The sequence below is a fragment of the Grammomys surdaster genome, unplaced genomic scaffold (genome assembly GCF_004785775.1).
Source record: "Grammomys surdaster isolate TR1022 unplaced genomic scaffold, NIH_TR_1.0 344, whole genome shotgun sequence".
Lineage (NCBI taxonomy): Eukaryota > Metazoa > Chordata > Mammalia > Rodentia > Muridae > Grammomys > Grammomys surdaster.
Window position 1 is genome coordinate 536,669 of NW_021604763.1, and position 21,550 is coordinate 558,218.

A 21,550-nucleotide genomic window follows, 5' to 3' on the forward strand; every position below is an offset into this window, starting at 1 on the left:
TACAACAACTAGGAATAGGATGGCTGTGACTTACCCCATGCTTTGAGCGGAGAACCTTCCTGTCCCTCTGCCCCTGCCACGTCCAAATCCTAAAAAAAACACACAAAAACAACAACAAAACCCCACAATTTTAGAATATAGTTGTATTTTTTATGTATTTATTACTGAATGATTAAATGAGGCAGAGTTTCAGGACCATCTGGGCTACAGGATGACTTCTCAACCATCATAGACTACAGTATGAACCCCCCCCCCCCCCAAAAAAAAAAAAAATTCTGGAGAGATGGCAAAGTGGTTAAGAGGACTGGTTTCTCTACCAGCGTACCTGGGTTCCATTCCCAGCACCCAGCTCACCCCTTCTTAGGGGCATCTGATGCCCCCTTCTGGCCACCACAGGCATTGCATATACATGGCACAGATACATGCCATACACATAAAACATAAATATAAATAAATTATGACTTGGCAATGGTGGCGCGCAAGCCTTTAATACCAGCAATCGGGAGTCAGATCTCTGAATTGGACGCCAGTCTGGCCTATAGAGCAAGTTCTAAGACAGCCAGAGCTATGGAGAAACTGTACTGAAAACAAAACAAAAAAACCCCAAACCCCCAAATAAATAAGCTATCCTTGCACTGTTGATAGTATAACTATGTATATCAGAACTGTTCATACCTCTGCCTCTGCTTCCCAAGTGCTGGGATTCATCTGTACACCACTATAACTAATTATAAAACTGGTTTTCACAATTCATCTGAAAATAACCAAAAGGATTGTTCAAAGTGACATAATCCAGGCTCTGAAGTGTGGCTCAGTGGTGGAGTACATTCTTACCAACAACAGGCAACCTTCATTACCAAAAATAACAAAAACCAAAGCAAACTGTAAAAACAAAAGAACCCAGCGTAATCTAAATGGTTCCTTCACAGCCATCTTAAGAGAACATTTGTTCATAATGCATTTCCACTCATCCTTAAAAGCCAGAGCAGCAGCAGCTGGCCTGGTCCTTCTCCTCTCTCACCTCTGCCGCGGGCCCGCTTGCCTCGCTCTGCAGGCTTGTCTCCTTGGCTGCAATCAGTCCCATTCTCTTCACCTTTGACTAAAGAGGAAAAAGCAGACATGTCAGCTTTTCATTTTCAAACCTCTTACCAAACTTATGAGGTACTTACAAAACCAAGAACAAAATGGACAGGAACAATCAAAAACCCAGCACTCTCTTCTAATCCCACAAATTCAAGGCCAGCCTGGTCTAAATTCTAATGAGGGCTACATATGGAGGGAGATCTGTATCAAAAGCCAAAAAAAGCCAAAAAAAAAAAAGTCAAAAAGAAATTAAAATGTAAACAACATTTAGAAATCAAGAAAAATAAAAGAAGCAAAAGACTGGAAGCATGTGATGGAAGACTTATCCAACACTAGGATGCAAGCCCAAGGCAGTCTTAAATTCAAGGCCAGATGGACAACACAAATCAGACCTAGTGTTTACAAGAAAGAAAATAAAAAAAGGACAAAAAGAAAAGAGAGAGGCAGGGAGGTGTGGACCAAAATATGGAATGACACCAAAAGTAAATCACAGAACAGCTGGGCAGTGGTGGCGCACACCTTTAATCCCAGCACTTGGGAGGCAGAGGCAGGTGGATTTCTGAGTTCGAGGCCAGCCTGGTGTACAGAGTGAGTTCCAGGACAGCCAGGGCTACACAGAGAAACCCTGTCTTGAAAAACCAAAAACCATTAAAAAAAAAAAAAAAGAAAAGAAAAGAAAAGAAATCACAGAATAAAAAATGAAATCAAAATAACATGGTAATAACTGGGCAGTGGTGGTGCACGCCTTTAATCCCAGCACTTGGGAGGCAGAGGCAGGCGGATTTCTGAGTTCCAGGCCAGCCTGGTCTACAGAGTGAGTTCCAGGACAGCGAGGGCTACACAGAGAAACCCTGTCTCAAAAAAAAACCCTCAAAAAACAAAAAAAACCAACAACAATACAAAAAACATAGTGCTAAGCCTGGTGGCACATGCTTTTAATCACAACACTCAGAACAGAGACAGGATCTCTGTGAGGCCAGCCTGGTTAGCATATCAAGCTATAAGACAGTCAATCTGCATAGAAATAAGATGGCAATTTTACTTTGTCTAGATGTACCTCATGTAAAATAAATTTTCTTTAAATAAGAACAACAACAAAACCAACACTTATTACAAAGCAACGCTATAAACACCCAGAACTTATTCCTTTACAAAAGGTAAAGTGTAAGGGACAAGCTTTTTAGCATACTAGGAGAAAAGGCAAGTGCAGACTTCTGTTTTTCATATTCATACTGGTTCCAATGGCTCCATACAATACAAAAACTGGTCAAGAGATATTAATATCATTGACTTCATTTTTAGTTGCTGCTTTGCTCACATGAGCTAGGTCTCATGTGGTGGGATTAAAGGGATGGGCCAGCACACCTGTCTTACAGTATACTAATGTTACCTAGAACTTGTACCTGAGACAAATAAAGTTCAGAAACAGATGAGGATTATAGGAAAGGATATGATAAATTTAAAAGTACTGCAGAAGAGTAATTAGTTTCACAAGGACTAGGGGGTAGTTCTTTGAGACAAGATTTTACGGTGTAGCTTAGGTTGGTTTGGAACTCACAATTTTTCTGCTAAAGGCTCTCAAATTCTAGGATTACAGATATCACCTGGCTATGAGCTGTTTGAAAAATCTGTTTTCTCATTACTATAGGTTGCCAAAGTACTCCCTACACAGCAAGAAGTTGCCTCCTGGGCTGTTCCAAGTAAAATGGTGTCAAAATATGAATCCAAAGGAAACTGTTAAAAAAATTCTGCCTTCTGAATCTGTCTCCCTTACTTTTTTTTTTTTTTTTGGGTGTGTGTGTGTGTGTGTGTGTGTGTGTGTGTGTGTGTGTGACAGGGTCTCACTATGTAACTCTGGCTGGTCTGGAACTCACTATGTATATCTACATGGCCTCAAAACTCACAAGAATCCACATGCCTCTACCTAGGACTGAAGACACACCTAGACATCTCTAATCCATGTCTAAACCATGGATATCTGTAGGGAAAGAAAAAATAGCTTCATACGAATGAACCTATACCCACCCCACTCCCAGCTTGCTTGCACTGTAACCAGTCTGAAAGGACAAGAATGAACGACCTGCAGCCGAGGTCGGCACAAGACCTTATGGACTGCCCTGTGTGACCCAGAGTCAAGTGGGAGTGATTGACAGAGACACTGCTGTGGCCGGTCGCTCTCTGGGCTGTTCCCTCAGCCGGGGTGTGTGAGAACGGCTATGAGAAGAGCTACACTCACACTCTCGGCCGCGGCTGCCACCTCTTCCCTTGCGGTTGTTGTTGCCCCGTCCACGACTTGCTTCTCTCTCCGTCCTCTTCTCTCTGTTTTCTTTGTTTTCTGAGCTTTCTCTTCCAAAATTCTTCTTCTTCCCTCCTACAGTCTCCCATGAAGTCTATCAAAAAGTAGAGTCTGCAATGACTGAGTGGTCACACAGCTTTCAAAACTTGTATTTTATTTCTTTCCCATTTGTGGGACGTAAAACCATGACAGGCGTTTGGTAAGGTAGAGTCCTGGAGACTTGGTGGACACACACACCTGAGGTGCAGGCGACTCCCAGCTCCCTCCCAGACTCCTGACTTGGAACATGTGTCATGTTTCTCTCACAAAAGGGAGGGTCTGAGGGTCATGTAGGCTCAAGACAGAGTTCTCCATGTTAATGAGGTAGGCTGGGACAGCTCAGCCAATAAGCTTACCTTCCCAGACACTCCTCCCTGCAAAAGGTATTTAATCTCAGGCCACCCTTAGAAGTGGGATATAGCTTCATGCATCCATTTTCCACCTTGACAATAAACTCTTTAGAACCATGGACTGTCTGTTTTCATGGGGAGCCATGGAGAAGACCTTCACCAACAGAGCCACAGCCTAATCTCTTGTAGAAGGCCTGTCTACTATCCCAGCCACAACCGCCACCAAGACAACCACTGCCAAGCCAAGGACAATTATCCCCTGTGAGACAAGCAGGAGCTCCCCAGACCCCTGACTCCATTCTGTGCTCTTCCCTGCCTAGACGTCCAATAGAAACCCTCATGGTCCCGGTCCTGTCACGGGCCAGGGGACCCCCAAACCAGCTGCAGCTTTCCCATGTCTCAGACTGCGCTTTCCCATTCCTAAGTGCAGTCAGAGCTCCACCCCATCCCCCAAGGGGACATGCCCCGCAGCAGAGCGGCTTCGGGCCTGCAGGCCTACATCCTGATATCCGTTTAGTTCTATTTCCTGGAAACAACAGCAAACAAAACAGAACAAATCAACCCTGGAGGAACGGTTCAATATAATCCCATCTCAGTCAGTAAAAGACATACACACAAGCCTTAAGCAAGTCTTGGCTTGTGAGCTATCCATAGAGGTACAAGAATTCATTTGTGAGAAAGGAGGCAGTTTGTCCAGTACTATATCATAAACATGAAAGAGACAACTATGTACCTCAAGTGCAAATACACAGGTTTTTAAAGTGAACCAAGTAATTATAAAATATAGATATCCAAAGTTACTTGTGACAACCTGCATCCATATTTATTACAATATTTATTTTAAAAGTTCAATATTTACCATTGATCAGAATCTACATGCACAGTTAGTGTGGGAAGACAGTCACTGCCGTTGGTTAGTCATTAGCCACAAAGCTGCAGATGCCATCAGGTAAGACCCATGGCAAAAAGCACAGAGGAAACTATGTCCCACACAGTGTCCTATCACCAGTCAGAATTCCAAAACAATTCTCCTCTGCTGCATCTCCTTCACAGTCGCACCCTGTTAACAAGAGTACTTGTAACTACAGTCAGCCCCTAACTTACTAACACCTGCTCTCTGACAAAAACAGAGATCCAGCTCTGGCCCCTGATGTGAAGTTTCTATGTTCCAGACAAAGCTGGTGATGGAGCTGGAGAATTGGCTCAGCAGTTAAGAGCATTTGTTGCTCTTGCAGAAAACCAAGGTTCAGTTCACGGCACCCACATGGTGATTTCAACCATCTATAACTTATAACACTAATTTCAGAGGATCCAACACTCTCTTTTGACATCCTCTGCCACCCAGCACATGTATAGATTCAAGCAAAACACTCACAGAAAAATGAATTAAAGTTAATAAAATTTAAAAGACAAATTTTAATTAATTAAATTTTAAAGGCATGGTAGCTCACACTGTCATCCCAGCACTTAAGAATGCTTTGAGTCTGAGGTCAATCTATCTTACATAGTAAATTCCAGCCCAGCCTGGGCTAGGAAGTAAAAACTTGTCACATTGACAGACACACACACACACACACACACCAACAACAACAACAACCAGGCATAGTGGTGCATGCTTGTAAGATACACATGGGATACTGAGGCAAAAGTATCACGAGTTCAAAGTCATCCTTGCTTACATTGCAAGTTCAAGGCCACCAGGGCTACATGAAACACTGACTCAAATAAAGGCTGACCCAACACATTGCCAAATTTATATTTAAGGAAGCTAAAGAAATGGCAATACATAAAGGTATTTGGGAATACCTCTACCAGAACAGGACAAGTCCCTAGCAAACAACTTGAGAAAGTTCTTTCCCGTCAATTTCTTCCTTATTAAAAAAGACAGTATTGCCGGGCGGTGGTGGGGCACGCCTTTAATCCCAGCACTTGGGAGGCAGAGACAGGCGGATTTCTGAGTTCGAGGCCAGCCTGGTCTACAGAGTGAGTTCCAGGACAGCCAGGGCTATACAGAGAAACCCTGTCTTGAAAAACCAAACACCATTAAAAAAAAAAAAAAAAAAAAAAAAAAAAGACAGTACTGTTGAGTTTTTATAATACCCAAGAAATGCATGCTAAAATGTCTGTGAAAAATCATGTACTTTGGGGAGGTAGGGTTTCTTGTAGGGCAGGCTAATCTCAAACTCAACATGGAGTCAAAGCTAAACCTGCTTTCCTGAACTTTCTGCCACACAGAACTATGGAAGCAGGCAAGAAAACCAGGCCTTACACATGCCAGGCAAGCACTCAACCAACTAACTCTGAACTATATCCCAATACATAACTGCAGAGTTTAATTCATCATTTACCGTGGCATTTCCCCAATAAATTTGCATAGTTGATGCATTAATTACAAAAAGAGAGCAGTATTCTCCAACATGGAATCTTACTTATAGATACAGCTGCACAGAAATAGTGAACTACCTTCCAAATTACATGAGCTTTATGCAAACAAAATTCTTTTTGTTGTTGCTGTGTTGAGAAAAAGCCTCTCTATATAACCCTGGCTGGTCTTGAACTCAGAGATTTATCTCCCCACCTGGTGTTAGGATTAAAAGCATATGCCACCACGAGTGTCTACATGTAGGTCTGTGTATCGTATGCTTGCCTAGTCTCCACAAAGGTCAGAAGTGGGTGCCAGATCTCCTGAAACTAGAGTTACAAACAGTTGTGAGCTATTGTGTAGGTGTTCTGCAGGACAGCATGTGCTCTTAACTGCTTAGCCATGTCTCCAGCCCAAAAACTTCATTCTATTCAACATCAAATTTTTAAAAAGTAGTGTATAGTTACAGTATTTGGTTTCTCCCAGCACTCCAATTTTATACAGTGAATATTTGTAACAGCCTCCCCTTAAAGCTATACTATGATTAAACCCAAACATTGAAAAGAAGGGCACCTGTCTGATTTAGTGGCTCATGCCTTTAATCCCAGCACTCAAGAGGCAGAGAGGCAGAGGCAGGCAGATCTCTGTGGGTTCAAGGCCATGCTTGAAAATTGAGTCAAAGCTAAGAGTGGGTCCCAGGAGAGTAAGAGCTATATAGTGAGACCTTGTATTGAAAAAGAAAAAAGAGAAAGGACACTGGATGCTCTTCCAGAGAGATGATCCAGGTTTGATTCTCAGTATCCACAGGATGGCTCATAACCAATTAACTCCAGTTCTGGGGAATCTGATAACCCACTGTAGCTTCCACAGGCACTACATGCACATGATACACAGACATGCATGCAGCCAAACACCTATCTACACAAAATAAAAATATACACACACACTTACTTTAATATGTGTGTATATGGTCTGGAGAGATGGCTCAGCATTTAAGGGCACTGTCTGATCTTCCGGAAGACCTAGGTTTTATTTCCAGCATCCAAATAGTATTAGCTCACAACAGTACATAAATCCAGTCTCAGAGACCTGACACTCTCTTCCGGCCTTAACATGTACAAAGACAGTCTCTCCCTTCCTCCCCCCATCTGTGCGTGCATGCACACGTGCAAGTTCATCTCTGGAGCTGGAGTTATATGCCATTGTGAATTATCATAGAAGAGCTCTGGAAACTGAACTCAGGTCCTGTAGAGAACAGTTCATGCTCATAGCCAACAAGCCATCTCTCCAGCCCCAAGAAAGCCATGTTGGGTGCATTCATCGCTGTATTTTCTCTTAGGTGATGTATTATTTTTTTTAATTTTCTCTGAAATATTTTCCTCAGTTTAGAAATATAAATCAAGCCGGGCAGTGGTGGCGCACACCTTTAATACCAGCACTTGGGAGGCAGGCAGGCGGATTTCTGAGTTCGAGGCGAGCCTGGTGTACAGAGTGAGTTCCAGGACAGCCAGAGCTATAAAGAGAAACCCTGTCTCGAACCCCTCCCCACCCCAATCCAAAAAAAGAATTCATTAGTAAGAAAGAGTTAGCAAGTCCTGGTTTTCAGTTAGTCTGAAGATTAAGAATCAGGGCAGAAAGGGCTGGTTCAACAGTTAAGAGAGCACTTGTTATGCAGCACTGGAGGCAGAAACTCTGGTCTACAGAGGGAGGTCCAGGACGGCCAAGGATACCCAGAGAAACCCTGTCTTGAAAACAACAACATCATCAACAAAAAAAGAATGCTTGCTGGTTTTACGGAAGACAAGGATTCAGTTCCCAGCACCTACATGGTGATTTACAGCTACCCAGAACTCTAGTTCTAGGGATATGAATGCCTTCTTCTGACCTCCTAGGGAAATAGGCACTTACCTGATATATGTATGCACATACTACATACATAAAACAAAATACATCTTTAAAAAAAAAAAGCAGGGCTGGGGGTGTAAGTCAGGAATGCACCTGTCATTCACAATCCCCAGCCCTGCATAAATCAAGTATGATGGTGTGTCATGTTATCTTAGTACAAAGGAGACAGGCAGACCAGAAGTTTAATGTCATCCTAGAGCAATTTGGGACTAGCTTGGGCTAAAGCAGAGAGTGAGATCACTAAGGGGTGGCCAGAGGTGGTGACTAAGATGAGTAAGGACACGCAGTCTGGAGTACAGACTTTTCAGGTGCTGTTACTGTACACAAGCTTGGACACTTTTAGAAACTGTTGGGCTGGAAGAAACAGCCAGCCACGTTATTGTTCTTGTGGAACTTTCCTCTAGTGTTTGTCTACAATGTGAGTGACTCCAGGGTTGTTTCCCAGAACACTCCCTCCCAAACACAGCCTGCCCCAACACCTCTAACACAGCTCCCATTCTCAGTGACACTAAAATTGCAACCTGACACTGAGGCCAGACCAGTAAGTGATACTCACGGTGTCAGAATTCCCTTCCAGCAGTATATTGATAGCTTTGTTCACATCGCCGTTACAGTCATGTAGGGCCACAATGCATTCATCCTGATTTTTTCCCGTCACTTCCATAAGCTATTCAAAGAATCAAAAAATGATTAAAGGAAAGGGGGGAAAAGGCATTCAGTACTAACTTTATGACTCTTCTATTCAAATACAGCAATTATGCTGTCCTTCGACATGATGGCCTTTTCTAGACTCCAGTAAGTTTAGGCTCAAAGAGCAGGTTGAGATTCCTGTGCCCCTGGTGTCCCCAAATAATATTAGCAGACTCACCCACCAATCAAAGTCATAACTGATCAGCCTACCTCCGCCTCCCAACCTAGGATTAAAGGTGTCACCACAATCTTCAGCTTATGAATCAGTGTAACATATGCACAGATGAACATTCTTAGAACTCCTAGATCATGCTATCAAACTTAGGTCAACAGCATAGAACTTGCAAAGTTCTGATACTCAAAATGTAAACTGGGACTTCATTTGAACATAGCCACCATTCACTAATTGCATTAGGGCTTCCTATATGAACAAATCTATGACATAAGTATTGTGTTTTAATGGAATTTAATTATTTTAACATGTACTTAATTAAGTTCAAAACTGCTTGATTCTTAACATTTCGTGAGTCTCATGCCTGTAGTACCAAGGCTAATTAATAGAACCACCTGTCTAGAACACACATCTTGTGGGTTCCATCTGTAGTTTAGTGATTAGAGCATTTGCCTAGGATGTATGAGGCTTGATCCTCAGCACTATAAAAGTAAATTTCCACAGAAAGGAGGCCTCTTGGTCTAATAAACATAAGCACAGCTCTTTACACTGGAGCCCAGGACCACCAGAGTTCTAACCACTCTATGGATTCCCAGTGCTTTATCTTCACATTTTTCCTCTTCACTGTGAAGTGAAGAACAAGTACTCTACAGTAAGATAAATCTTGTTACTTTTACTTTCATCTGAGACAGGCTCTCATTAAATTGCCAGATTTAGCGAGAACCCATTTAAATTCTAGTCTTCCTACTTCAGCCCTTCAAGTAGGTGAGATCATACACCTGCACCATACTTGCCAAGTGTTTAGCTATCTGTACTATCTGACACACACAATTATTAAGACATACAATAAGAATCAGACTTTGCCTACTGACAGAACTAATAGTAGAACCTCGCTCTGTAAGGCACCTAGGTACAACTAGGTGTCCTATCAGAACTAAAGAGAGTAGCATACTTTCACTTCTTTCTATTAGGTAGAAAGACAGGCCATGGCTATGCCCCACAGGTGGCTCTCAAAACTCTAGGCTCAAACAATTTAGGCTTCTGTCTAGCCAGACTACAAGTAGCCACTTGTTGGTACCAGGTACCAACCACATCAGTTACATGGTTTTTAGTCAATTACTTTTGAAAACTACAAAAAGAAAAAAAAATTACTATAAGCCTGAAGTCAGCAACTCTAAGAACAAGGAATCCACACAGCAAAGCATGCTGTTCTCAAGAACAATTAGAACACAACTAAGAATAGGATATCTGACACTGGGACAGAGGGCCCTGCCTGCTTTCTAGAGTCTAGAAGGGCGAAAAAGCAGTAAAGAAAGGTTTGGAATTAAGGTTAATTTATCAAAAAGACTTTTTGTTGAAATATGAAATGAAAACATCACCCTAAAAACAATCTATACTTTGTCCACCGAAGTTTGACATTACACTGACATTTAAAAAGGCAATTTGTCTCTTTCCTACAATTAAAAACAATACTCCTCACATCTCAAAAGTTATACTTTCTGAATCTAGGTATACACAACTGTCAGTGGGCTTTCACAAATGTCTAGTCCACTGGTCACATACAAACACACTAATTACTGAGATTCTACTATCAAGATAGACATGCTATATTTTTTCATTTGGCTACCAATATTAAGTACTTGATCATAGGCCCAAAATCATTATCAAATACAAGTTCAGACTAAGTAATAAGCACATTTTAAAATTAAAGATTCCTAGTAAAATTATCTTTTTAAGAATATTAAGAATCAAGTGCAGGGGCAGGAAAAACAACTCGCCAGTTAAGAGCACTTGCTGCTACTGCAGAAAACACAGGTCCAGTTCCTGGCACCCATCCGGTGGTTCATAGGCATCCTATTCTGGGTGCTCTAATGCCCTGTGACCTCCTTAGATAATAATAAGAATGCATGTGGTACACATAGATACATGTAGGCAAAACCCTCACATACATAAGAAAAAATTTTTAAATACTTTATTATTTCTTTTTATGTTATATGCAATGTTGTTCCTGCATGTGTGTCTGTGTGAGGGTCTCGAATTCCCTGGAACTGGAGTTACAGACAGTTATGAGCTGCCATGTAGGTTCTGGGAATGGAACCCAGGTCCTCTGGAAGAGTAGCCAGTACTCTTAACCACTAAGTTATCTCTCTAGTCTCCCAGAAAATACTTTTTTTTTTTAAACTAAGAATAAAAGAAAAGTTACAGTATCCTTTGGTAGAAACATACCTGTTTAACTTTAGCTTCAAAATCTGAATCATTCTTATCAAAGATCACTTGAGCAAGCCGCATCTGTTCAGCCGTTGCCTAGGAAGCAAAAGTGGTAGAATTTAGCAACTAAAATATTACAACAGATGCTAGAATGTCAGTCAAACACAACTCTCAACCAATAAGCATGACTCTGAGGAACACTGATTAACGAGGTGTGGGGGCACGAGTTCATCATCCCAGCAGGGACAGGAGGGTCAAGGACACACCCGACTACGTGAGAATATGATATCCTGGGCTAGGTTGAGTTCTTATCTCAGAGAGGGAGGAAGGAAGTAGTTAATTTGAGACATGGGACTATATATAACCTGCTCCCATAAGAAAACTACCATCCAATTGAACAGCATAAAGGACTCATTCCCTGCAATGACCTGGCGGTCAGGCTGCTTACATGGATTTCCTTCCCACTGAGAAGGCAGGGAAGAAGGCAAAGCAAGATGACAGTTGTGGTGGTGCCATGTGCCTGTGCTCCCAGAACTCACAGCATCCTTCTGCCCAATCTACGCACCAAGTTACAGACTGCTAGTCAGTGCTGCACACAAAACTCTACAAACCACACCCAACTGGCTCTGACTGGTTCTGAAGGGAAAGAACTGCATTTAGCAGAATTAGAGAGTAATTCTGAAGTTAATTCTCTCTTACAATCTTACAAATTTATAAATGAAGGGAAGATTTCAGTCAGCTCCACAGAAAATAGGATTCTTTATGCTAAACCCTGTTTTTAGAAAATAGACTCCTGAATGTTTAGGGTTTCTGTCTGTGTAACGGAGCAGTTAAATATTAGTAGCATTGTACTGTGACAAACTACAAAAGCTCACTTGGGGTTTGTGGTGGTATGATGTTTTGCTTTTTTTTTTTTTTTTTTTTTTTAGTTTTTATAGTAACAGAAATTGAATCTAGAGCCTCCCACGTGCTAGGCAAGCACTTATCAGTGATAAATATATATTTCTTTTTCTCCCCAATCTGTTTTACATTTTTGTTGTTGTTTTGTGCTATTGCTGTAAGACAAAGTCTCTCTAAATTGCTTAGGCTGAAACAAGACCTGGTAGCTCATGCATTTCTTTCCTATAAGTACTCCAGAGGCAGAGGAAGCAGGAGGATCTCTGTGACTACATGTCAGGTCTATATAAGGAATTCCAGGACAGAGCTATTTGATAGACTTATCTCAAAAATAGATAGACTGTCTAGGTTGGCTTTGAACTCACTCTATAATCCAGACAGGCCTTAAAGTCCTATTTTTAGCCCCTAAGGACCTGGGATTACAGGACTGTGCCACCAAGCCTGACTGGATTTTCTTTCATTTTCTTTCTCGAGATAAGAGCCTTACTACATAGTCCAGGCTAGTCCTGAACTCTTCTTTCTCCAGCCTCAAAGTCTTGAGATTAGAGGCATATGCACCATTATTTTTGGCTCCTAATACAGTATCTTAATTTTGAAAAAAATACCAGGATTAGGCCAAAAAGTATATAGGTAAAAGATATAAACTTTCCCCCATATCTCTGTACACATTTCTAGTAAAATTAACATTACTTCAGAAGTTTCTTCTTTCAGTTACTGTTCTGTCTTTAAAACCCATGGTGTTGATTCACTCTGACAGTCTAGTTGACTGCAGGCACGTGTGGACAGAATGAACAGGGCCAGAAGGAGTCAGTCTCTCCTCAGCTTTGGGATTCAAGTTTCCTTGGCTAGATGGAAGCCAGAAAAACCAATAAAGCCTTTGCCTCTGACCCCTCAGAGCTGGGCTCATCAGCATGAGTGGAACTCCCAGCTTGCCACATGGGTGCTAGAATCCAGACTCCAGTCCTCAGATTGCACAGAAAGCACTCCAGGCCCAGGTTACTATTCTGAGGGAGAGTTTTTGTTGCTATTATTTGGTTTATTATTTGTTGCTGTTGATTTTAGGACAAAAAGTCTTATTATGTAGCCCTGCCTAGACAGGAAGTCACTCTGTAACTTAGACTGGCCTCAAATTCATGGCAATTCTCATGCCTGAGCCTTTAGAATGACAGAACTGTAATGTAAATGTGAAGTACCATGGCCAATTACATTCTTTTATAAATACACATTTATTTATTGTTTTTTATTTAAGGGAAGGGCATCTGATAGCACGCCATTTGGAGATCAATGAGCAAGTTCAGAAATCGTTTCTCTCTTCCTACCATGTGAGTCTTGGGAATTAAACTCAGGTCAGGCTTGATCACAGGCACCGTTACATGCTGAGCCACTCTCTCAGCCCTAAATTCTCATTCTTTCTTTGTTTTGTTTTGTGGGACAGGGTTCCCTGGATGGCCTGGAATCCACCACACAGACTGTGCTGGCCTTGGAACTCACACAGATCTGTATGCCTCTGCTTCTCTAGTACAGGGATTAAAGTTGTGTGCCACCATGCTTGACTAAATCAGGATGCTTAACTAAAAGTCTGCATTAACTCCTGAACACATATTTAGAACTCTAAATACAATGGGCGGTGGTGGCGCACGCCTTTAATCCCAGCACTTGGGAGGCAGAGGCAGGTGGATTTCTGAGTTCGAGGCCAGCCTGGTCTACAGAATGAGTTCCAGGACAGCCAGGGCTACACAGAGAAACCCCATCTTGAAAAACCAAAAAAAAAAAAAAAACCTCTAAATACTTGATCAAGTATGGCATGTACCTGAAAAACCACAAATGAGGAGAAAGATGATCAGAAACTCAGGATCAGCCTGAGTGCCAGAATAAGACACAGTCTCAATCAATATAGCAAAGCTTTTCTTCAAAGCTTTCGTCAGGTTTGTTTTGGTAAGAAATGTTATGTAGGCTAAGCTAGGCTATAACTCACAATATATACAGCAGAAGATGATCTTAAACTTCCCACCTTTCTGCTTCTGCCTTCCAAGTGCTTAGACTATAAGCTTGTGCCACCACTGCCAGTTTATGTGAAACTAGGGGAATGAACCAGGGTCTTGGGCACTGTACCAACTGAACTACAGCCCAGCTCCATTCAACTTTTATTATAAAATTTCATTCATTTCAAGGAACTTGAAGATGCAAGGGGGTACTGGCAGTTTCTGAATTATAAGACATCTTTTTACAAGGCCTTTCCATTTCACGAAGGTGGGTGAGTATACAAACTCCAGCAGCTGTGGCTATCTATTATGCCCAATCTAAACGCCAAACCTGTCATCCCAATCTTTTTATGCTATTACCTCAGCTTAACTGCCAAACACTACTGCATTAAACCGAGAAAGATATCTGTATAGAAGAAATTCAGCACCCACACTTCCTGATGGTGTCAATGCAATCTTTCCCAGTATACTCAAAAACCTTAAGTACACTGTCATTATTCCTACTGCACACCAGATAACTATTCCCTGGACCCACCATCACCTGAGAAGTCCCAGTGTTGTAGACAAAAACCTCAACAGCATGATCAATGAACTAGGAGTCAGGAACAACCAGAAACTACAACCTGACAGGGAGTGATCACATTACATTTGCAGTCCAGATGAGAGCCATTTCTAAGTGATAGCAAACCATGGATGCTCCGGGAGCTGAAAGCACCCAGACCAGTTTGTCCCATATTAATACAGTGCCTTCTACTGCCTTTCATAACAGATCTAAACATTATATATTACTTTCAATCTAAAATGTCTGGGGGTGGGGGAAGAACCCTGAAGAAATGACTCAGAGATTAATAATGGCAGCTCCTGAAGAAAAAAAAAAATACATGTTGACAATGAACCATGACAGCAGTGAGCAGTGCTCATCACTCAAGAATCAAGGAGGGAGGAGCCGCAAGCCAACCAAGCCACAAAGACCCTGTCTCAAACAAAACCAGAAAGAAAAAATTTGATTATACCTTAAGAAACTAAAGAAAGAACAGCAAACTAATATACCAACACAGATAGAAAAGAAGGAACAGAAGACAGAGAAACTAAAACAAATGAAGATTAGAAAGAGGGACGTCGCTGGGCGGTGGTGGCGCACGCCTTTAATTCCAGCACTTAGGAGGCAAAGACAGGCGGATTTCTGAGTTCGAGGCCAGCTTGGTCTATAGAATGAGTTTCAGGACAGCCAGAGATATACAGAGAAACCCTGTCTCGAAAAACCAAAAAGAAGCAAAGAAAGAAAGAGAGATGTCAACAAATTAGAACATGACTCCAGCTGGGTGTGGTCATTCACATTCTCAATCCCAGCTGAGGAGAAGGATCTGGTCAAGTTCAAAACTACCCCAGGTTATGTACTGAGTTCCAAATCACCTGTGTTAAAGATTAAAAAGCTGTATTAAAAGGGAGGTGGGGGTCAGCCTAGAGGTAGTGGTAGGAAGCAGAGGCAGGCAGATTTCTGTGAGTTCCAGGCTTGCCTGGTTCCAGGACAGCCATAGCTATACAGAGAAATCCCTCAAAAAAAGGCGGGGGGGGGGGGGGGGGGGGGGGGGGGAGGAGAAACATGAGTCTGTAAGTCTGGGTGTGTGTGCGTGTCACTTTGCTTTGTTTTCTGGTGGTCCTAGAAACAGAAGCCAGGGCTCTAGCAAGATAGGTGGTCACTCTTATACTAAGCTAGCTTCATTGCTACCTGTTCAAAGGTTGACTCATAGTTCAAGATATGTCAATAAAATAGATAAATACCCAGCTACAAAGACACAAGATTCAAGAGTAGTAATATTAGGAGTAAAAGAGAGAAGGAACACTGTCACTAGAGAGATTGCAAAGCATAACACACACCTATTATTTTAACACACCCATTATTAAAGGTGAGTGAGGCAGGAAGTTAGTGAGTTCAGGGACAGCCTAGCACAAGGTGAGATCTTGCCTTAAACAAACAACAAAAATGAAACTTCAGGAAAAAAAAAAAAGGAAAACCTAGAACAAATATGTGTCACCAAATTCGATAGCCTAGATAAAATATAATCCTGAAAAAGACACAAACTAGGGCCAGGGAGAGGGCTCAGCTAGTAAAAGCTCTAACCATACAATCCTACACCTGACAACATCTCTGAGATTGTCAGGATGCAGTAGCATATATCTATAATCCCAGCATGTCTACCAAAGATGTGACAAGAGAATTGTTCCAGAAGATCAAGGACCAGCTAGCCTGCAATATGCTGCCAGCAGGAACAAAAGAAACCCCACTTCAACAAGGGAATAGACAACAAAGGTTATCCTTTGACCTACAAACAAACTAATACACCAACATAGATAGAAAAGAAGGAACACACTGTAGCTTGTGACTATCCACACTCTAACCTTAAAAAAAAAAAAAAACCGCCAGTCGGTGGTGACACACGCCTTTAATCCCAGCACTTGGGAGGCAGAGGCAGGCGGATTTCTGAGTTCGAGGCCAGCCAAGTGAGTTCCAGGACAGCCAGGACTACATAGAGAAACCCTGTCTCGAAAAACTAAAAAAAAAAAAAAAAAATGAATGGAAGAGGAAGAAAATCATCAACTACTAAAGAGAAAGACTCATAATAGGTTAAGTAACTAGTTATCAAAACTCCCCAGAAAAGTGGAGCATGGTGACTCAGATCTGTAATCCCTAGCACTCAAGAGGCTGAAACAGGAGGATTTCATGTGTTTGAATGAGGATGAAGCAGGAGGATTTCATGTGTTTGAGGGCTACCTGGGCCACAGTGAGTCCAAGGCCAGTCTGATTTACACCTGAATATACTTACAGTCTGATTTAAGAGCTTGTTTCAATAGATGATAGATAGATAGATATTTAGATATTTAGATAGATAGATAGATAGATAGATAGATAAAGAGGGACAGAAATAAAAAAGTTATTTCATTAACAATTCTTCACAAACTATCAAAACCAACATGGAACACACTTTTCAACTCTATGCAAACCAGACTGTAGTAATACCAAAAACAAAGACATAAAAAAGGATACTTTATCAATAAATAAAAAATTATCAACAGTATTAGCAAATTAACAATTAACAAAAATGATCATATACTAAGAACATGACAGGCTTTTCTCAGGAATAAAAGTTGATTTACAAAGTTAACATCTAACATCAGGCAACAGTAAGGCAATGGGAGAAATGTATTATATTATACAATTATACAATTATAAACTTCATATTCTAGGCTGAGGTATGACTTAGTGGCAGAACATAGAAGGCCCCAGGTTTAGTCCCCGACCCCCTTCCCCAAAAGAGAATAAGAACAGCAATAAAAATCTATAATCATCCTCAGAATCACAGAATGTACTTGACAAATTCAACTTTTTTTTTTTCTTTTTTGAAAAAAAGTCTCTCTAGATAGTCTTGGTTGTCCTGGAACTTACTCTATAGACCAGGCTGTCCTTGAACTTGAGATCTGCCTGCCTCTGCCTCCTAAGTGCTGGGATTAAAGGTGTAGACTGCCACAGCCTGGCCTACAAAATCCAACCTTTTTATTATAAAGACTATTCAACAAACTCAGCAGGGAGGAGAAAACCCTCATCCTGATAAAAGAAACTACAAACATTAACAACTGTCATACATAATGATGAGACACTAAAACATTTTCCTTAAGATCAGAATAAGCAAGGTGTGGGTGATGATGTAAGCCTTTAACCTCAACAGGTACAGGTGAATCTCTGAGTCTTAGGCTAACCTTAACTAGGAGTGAGTTCCTGGACAGCCAGAGCAAGAGAGATCCTTCAAAAGAGGAGAGGAGAGGGAAGAAGGGGAAGGGAGCAGAGGGGAAGGAACCAAACCAAACAGAACCAAGGATACCTGCCCTTAGAATTTTGTTACAAGTCAACAGACAAGAAAATTAGGCAAGAAAACTAAACAACACAACATGACGTTTAAAAATTATAACTTCTGTTTGTATAAGCAGAAAATACCTTCAAATGTGTGTGGCATCTTGAGAATAACATTAGAACAGTTAACAATAACAGGGTAGGTTAACAATAATTTGGAAAATTATCAGTCTTTGTAGAAAATGAAAAAGTTCCTATCCTTAAAAATTACTACTGTGCCCAACTCAACTGACACAACCTCGCACTATTTGTTTTTGTGTACAGTAGAAAATACATTAATCATGCTCCCCCACAAGAATTTTAACATGTAATAATGTAGCAGCAAAAACCTGGATTAGTATACAGCCTTGATAAGGAAGCAAGGTAAAGGCAGTTGTGACCCAGCATGGCAGAACAGGCATGGTAGAACTCGTCCTTAGTCCCAGCAATTCAGAGTCAATCAAAGGCAGTAAAGTCAAGGGTGACCTGGCCTATCCTGACAGTTCCAAGCCTGCCAAAGCTACATGGTGAAACCTTGTCTCATAAATACATTTTTAAAAGCATATACTGGGGAGAGGGCACAATGATTTGAGAATTTTCAAAGAGAAAATACTTCATAGGGTAATGTCAAAATGTCATAATACAAAGGGGCTGGAGATATGTCAACAGTTAAAGAACACTTGCTGTTCTTTCAGAGGACCAGAGTTCAGTTCTCAGGAATCACATCAGACAGTTGACAACTACCTGTTACTTGAGCTGTAATCAGGATTGGACATCCACCTCTGGCCACCCTCTGAGGTTGCCTGCTCACATTCAACATGCACATATACACATACAAGCACCCAGACAGACACACACAACAGAGACAGACACATGGACACATACAACCTTATTTGAAAATTATAAGATAAATCTTTTTTTTTAATCTCAGAGAGTCCAAGAATACAAAGAATTAACAAAGCCAGGAACTGTGTGTATTATCTTTCTGAAAGGGGGTATGAGCAAAAAAGGAGCAACAAATGCTGGCTCTATAAAGAATGTTATTTTGTTTCACAATGCTACGGACTCAACCAAAAGCTAGTCAAACACCAGACCATTAAGATATGCCTGTAAGACCAAGGCAGCAACATTTAAGCTTAAAAATTCCTTGATAAATGTCCACTGCCTATATTTGCACACAACATGAGAACATTTTATTCCCTGGCCCTACAAAAATACCATATAAAATATTAATTTTAAAAAAGCGTCTGCATAAACAAACATGGCTGAAGATTTTCAGCAGATTAATTACCAGTGGCCTCATGCAGCTAAACTCCATCTCAGTCCCGGGGTGTCTGTTTTCATTTTAATAGTGTCATTCATACATTTCTAGCTATAAAGCACTATTCCTTGTCTTACTCATGGAAATATCCACTACTGAGCTTTTAGAAGACTTAGCCTTTTAAGTTTAAGATTATGACTTTGACAAACACTCTTTAAATTATTTTAATTCTGAACAGAGTACAGACTAGTCAACTTCTGAAAGCACAGCTGAAAGCTGTTAATAAGCACAGTATTGCAACAGTGATGTTATACATCAAAAAGTCTCAGTCAAAATGTTAACTTGTTACCTTTATAAAATACTCTACCAACCTTATAAAAAAGATTACTTTATTCAATAAACAATTCAATTATTCAATAAACAAAGCAGCAAACATAATAGTATAATAGGGAAGTTACCAGGCTGAGCTCAAGAAGTGTCAAGAGGTCTGTACAGCTTAGGGAAAAAAGAGGAAAAAGCAGGGTCAACTAATAATTCCAACTTAAACAACGTTAGTGCACCCTCCCCAACAGTTTTTAATTCCAGTTCCAGGGATTTCAATGCCCTCTTCTGGCTGCCAAGGGGACCAGGCACATAAGCGGTGCATAAATACATATACAGGTAAAGCAATCACATACATAATTTTTAATTTCTAAGAAAACTATGCTGGAAGATTCCCTAGTGAGCCCCCCTTCTTTTTATTAGACTTGTTTTTCAGAAATATTTGGATAAGTTATTGGAGTAGGGCTATCTTTTTGGTTTAGGCTTTTTTTTTGTCTGGGGGCAGAGGTTAAGACAAGATCTTTGTAACCCAGGCAGCCAGAAACTCACTATTAGACTCAATAGCAGACTACCTTGGAACTCACAGCAATCCTCCTGTATCAGCTATCACATCTAGGTGGCCTACTTTATTATTTTAAATTTTTAAAAATTAGTTATCTATTCTTTGTGTCTGTGTATGTGCACATTCACACATGTGCACACACATGTATATATACAGAAGTTAGAAGACAGATTGCTAGAGTCAGCTCTCTCCATCTATCACGTGGGCCCTAGAAACCCAAATAATGTCATTAGGCTGGGCAGCAAATGCCTTTATCCACTGAGTGCCTATTTTATTTTTTAAAAGATCCTCATTGACAGGCATGGTGATTCATGCTAGTAATAGAGCACTCAGGGGGCAAAGGCAGAACGATGTTAGTAAGTTTAAGAGCAGTCTTCTCTAAACAGTTGATACTGTCTCAAAACAAAACAGTAAAAGAAACAAAAAATTATGTAGGCATATTATTTTTTGCATTATCTTCTTAAACAGAAGCCATAGGTTTTCTATAGTGTTTGATGTAATTTTATTTCATTTTTTTGTTTGTTTGTTTTTGAGATAGGGTTTCTGCCTATGTAGCCCTTTAAGTCCTGTAACTAGGTTGACGAGGCAGACCTTAAACTTATAGAAATCCACCTGCCTCTGTCTGCTATGTGCTGAAATTAAAGGCATGCACCACCTCACCCTGGTATCTTGTGTTTTTAATTCATTTATTTATTGTGCTGTGTGGGCATGCACATTCCCCTACAGCACTCCACTGTGTGGAGGACAGAGAATAAGCTGCACGAGTGGATGCCCTCCTCCATCACATCATGTGAACCCAGGATCAACCTCAGGTTGTCAGCTTGGTAGCAAGGGCCTTTATAGAAGAGTCTTTTCACCAACCTTGCCTTCTGATTTGTAATCCTCTGCCTTACCTGGCCTAATGCTGGAACTGTAGGCACAGAACCCTATATCCACCTCAAATTTAAAAAAAAATAATAATTTTATAGTTTATGTGGAATATACAATAAAAATTACCACTTCCTGATAGCAATCTTAAATAATTTCTAACTCCTTACAATCATTCTACAAAGAATTATACTCCACTTTATATTTTAAAACTAACTTAGGCCGGGCAGTGGTGGCGCACGCCTTTAATCCCAGCACTTGGGAGGCAGAGGCAGGCGGATTTCTGGGTTCTAGGCCAGCCTCCTCTACAGAGTGAGTTCCAGGACAGCCAGGACTACACAGAGAAACCCTGTCTCGAAAACCGGGAAGAAAAAAAAAAAAACCTAACCTAACTTAGAACCTATTATTTCATGTGATAATATGATGCGTTAAAAACAAACTACTATCTAGTTGAGACTTCAGTAGCAGAACATTATTTGCCCAACGTATACAGGATTCTGCGTGTGATGCCTAGCACTGAAAAGGGGGAAAATAATAGATCATATCTACTTATATAAAGAATATGCAATTAATTCTAATCATAAAGCATACCAACCCAGATTAGAAGGCAATGTAGGATGTAATTACCCTATATTCTTCAAATATGTCAACGACAAGAAACCAAAGCAC

General features: G+C 40.8%; 1 protein-coding gene across 1 annotated transcript in view; it reads right to left on the reverse strand.

Annotated features, from left to right (window-relative positions):
• Positions 1-21,550, reverse strand: part of Ubap2 (ubiquitin associated protein 2) — an 83,209-nt gene that overhangs the window by 33,491 nt on the left and 28,168 nt on the right. Inside the window, exons 3-7 of the mRNA XM_028779087.1 lie at positions 11,124-11,201; positions 8,592-8,702; positions 3,320-3,473; positions 1,022-1,099; positions 35-89 (exon numbers count right to left, since the gene is read on the reverse strand). Of these exons, the coding sequence (XP_028634920.1) occupies positions 35-89; positions 1,022-1,099; positions 3,320-3,473; positions 8,592-8,702; positions 11,124-11,201 (476 nt within the window). The remainder of the gene's footprint in view (positions 1-34; positions 90-1,021; positions 1,100-3,319; positions 3,474-8,591; positions 8,703-11,123; positions 11,202-21,550) is intronic.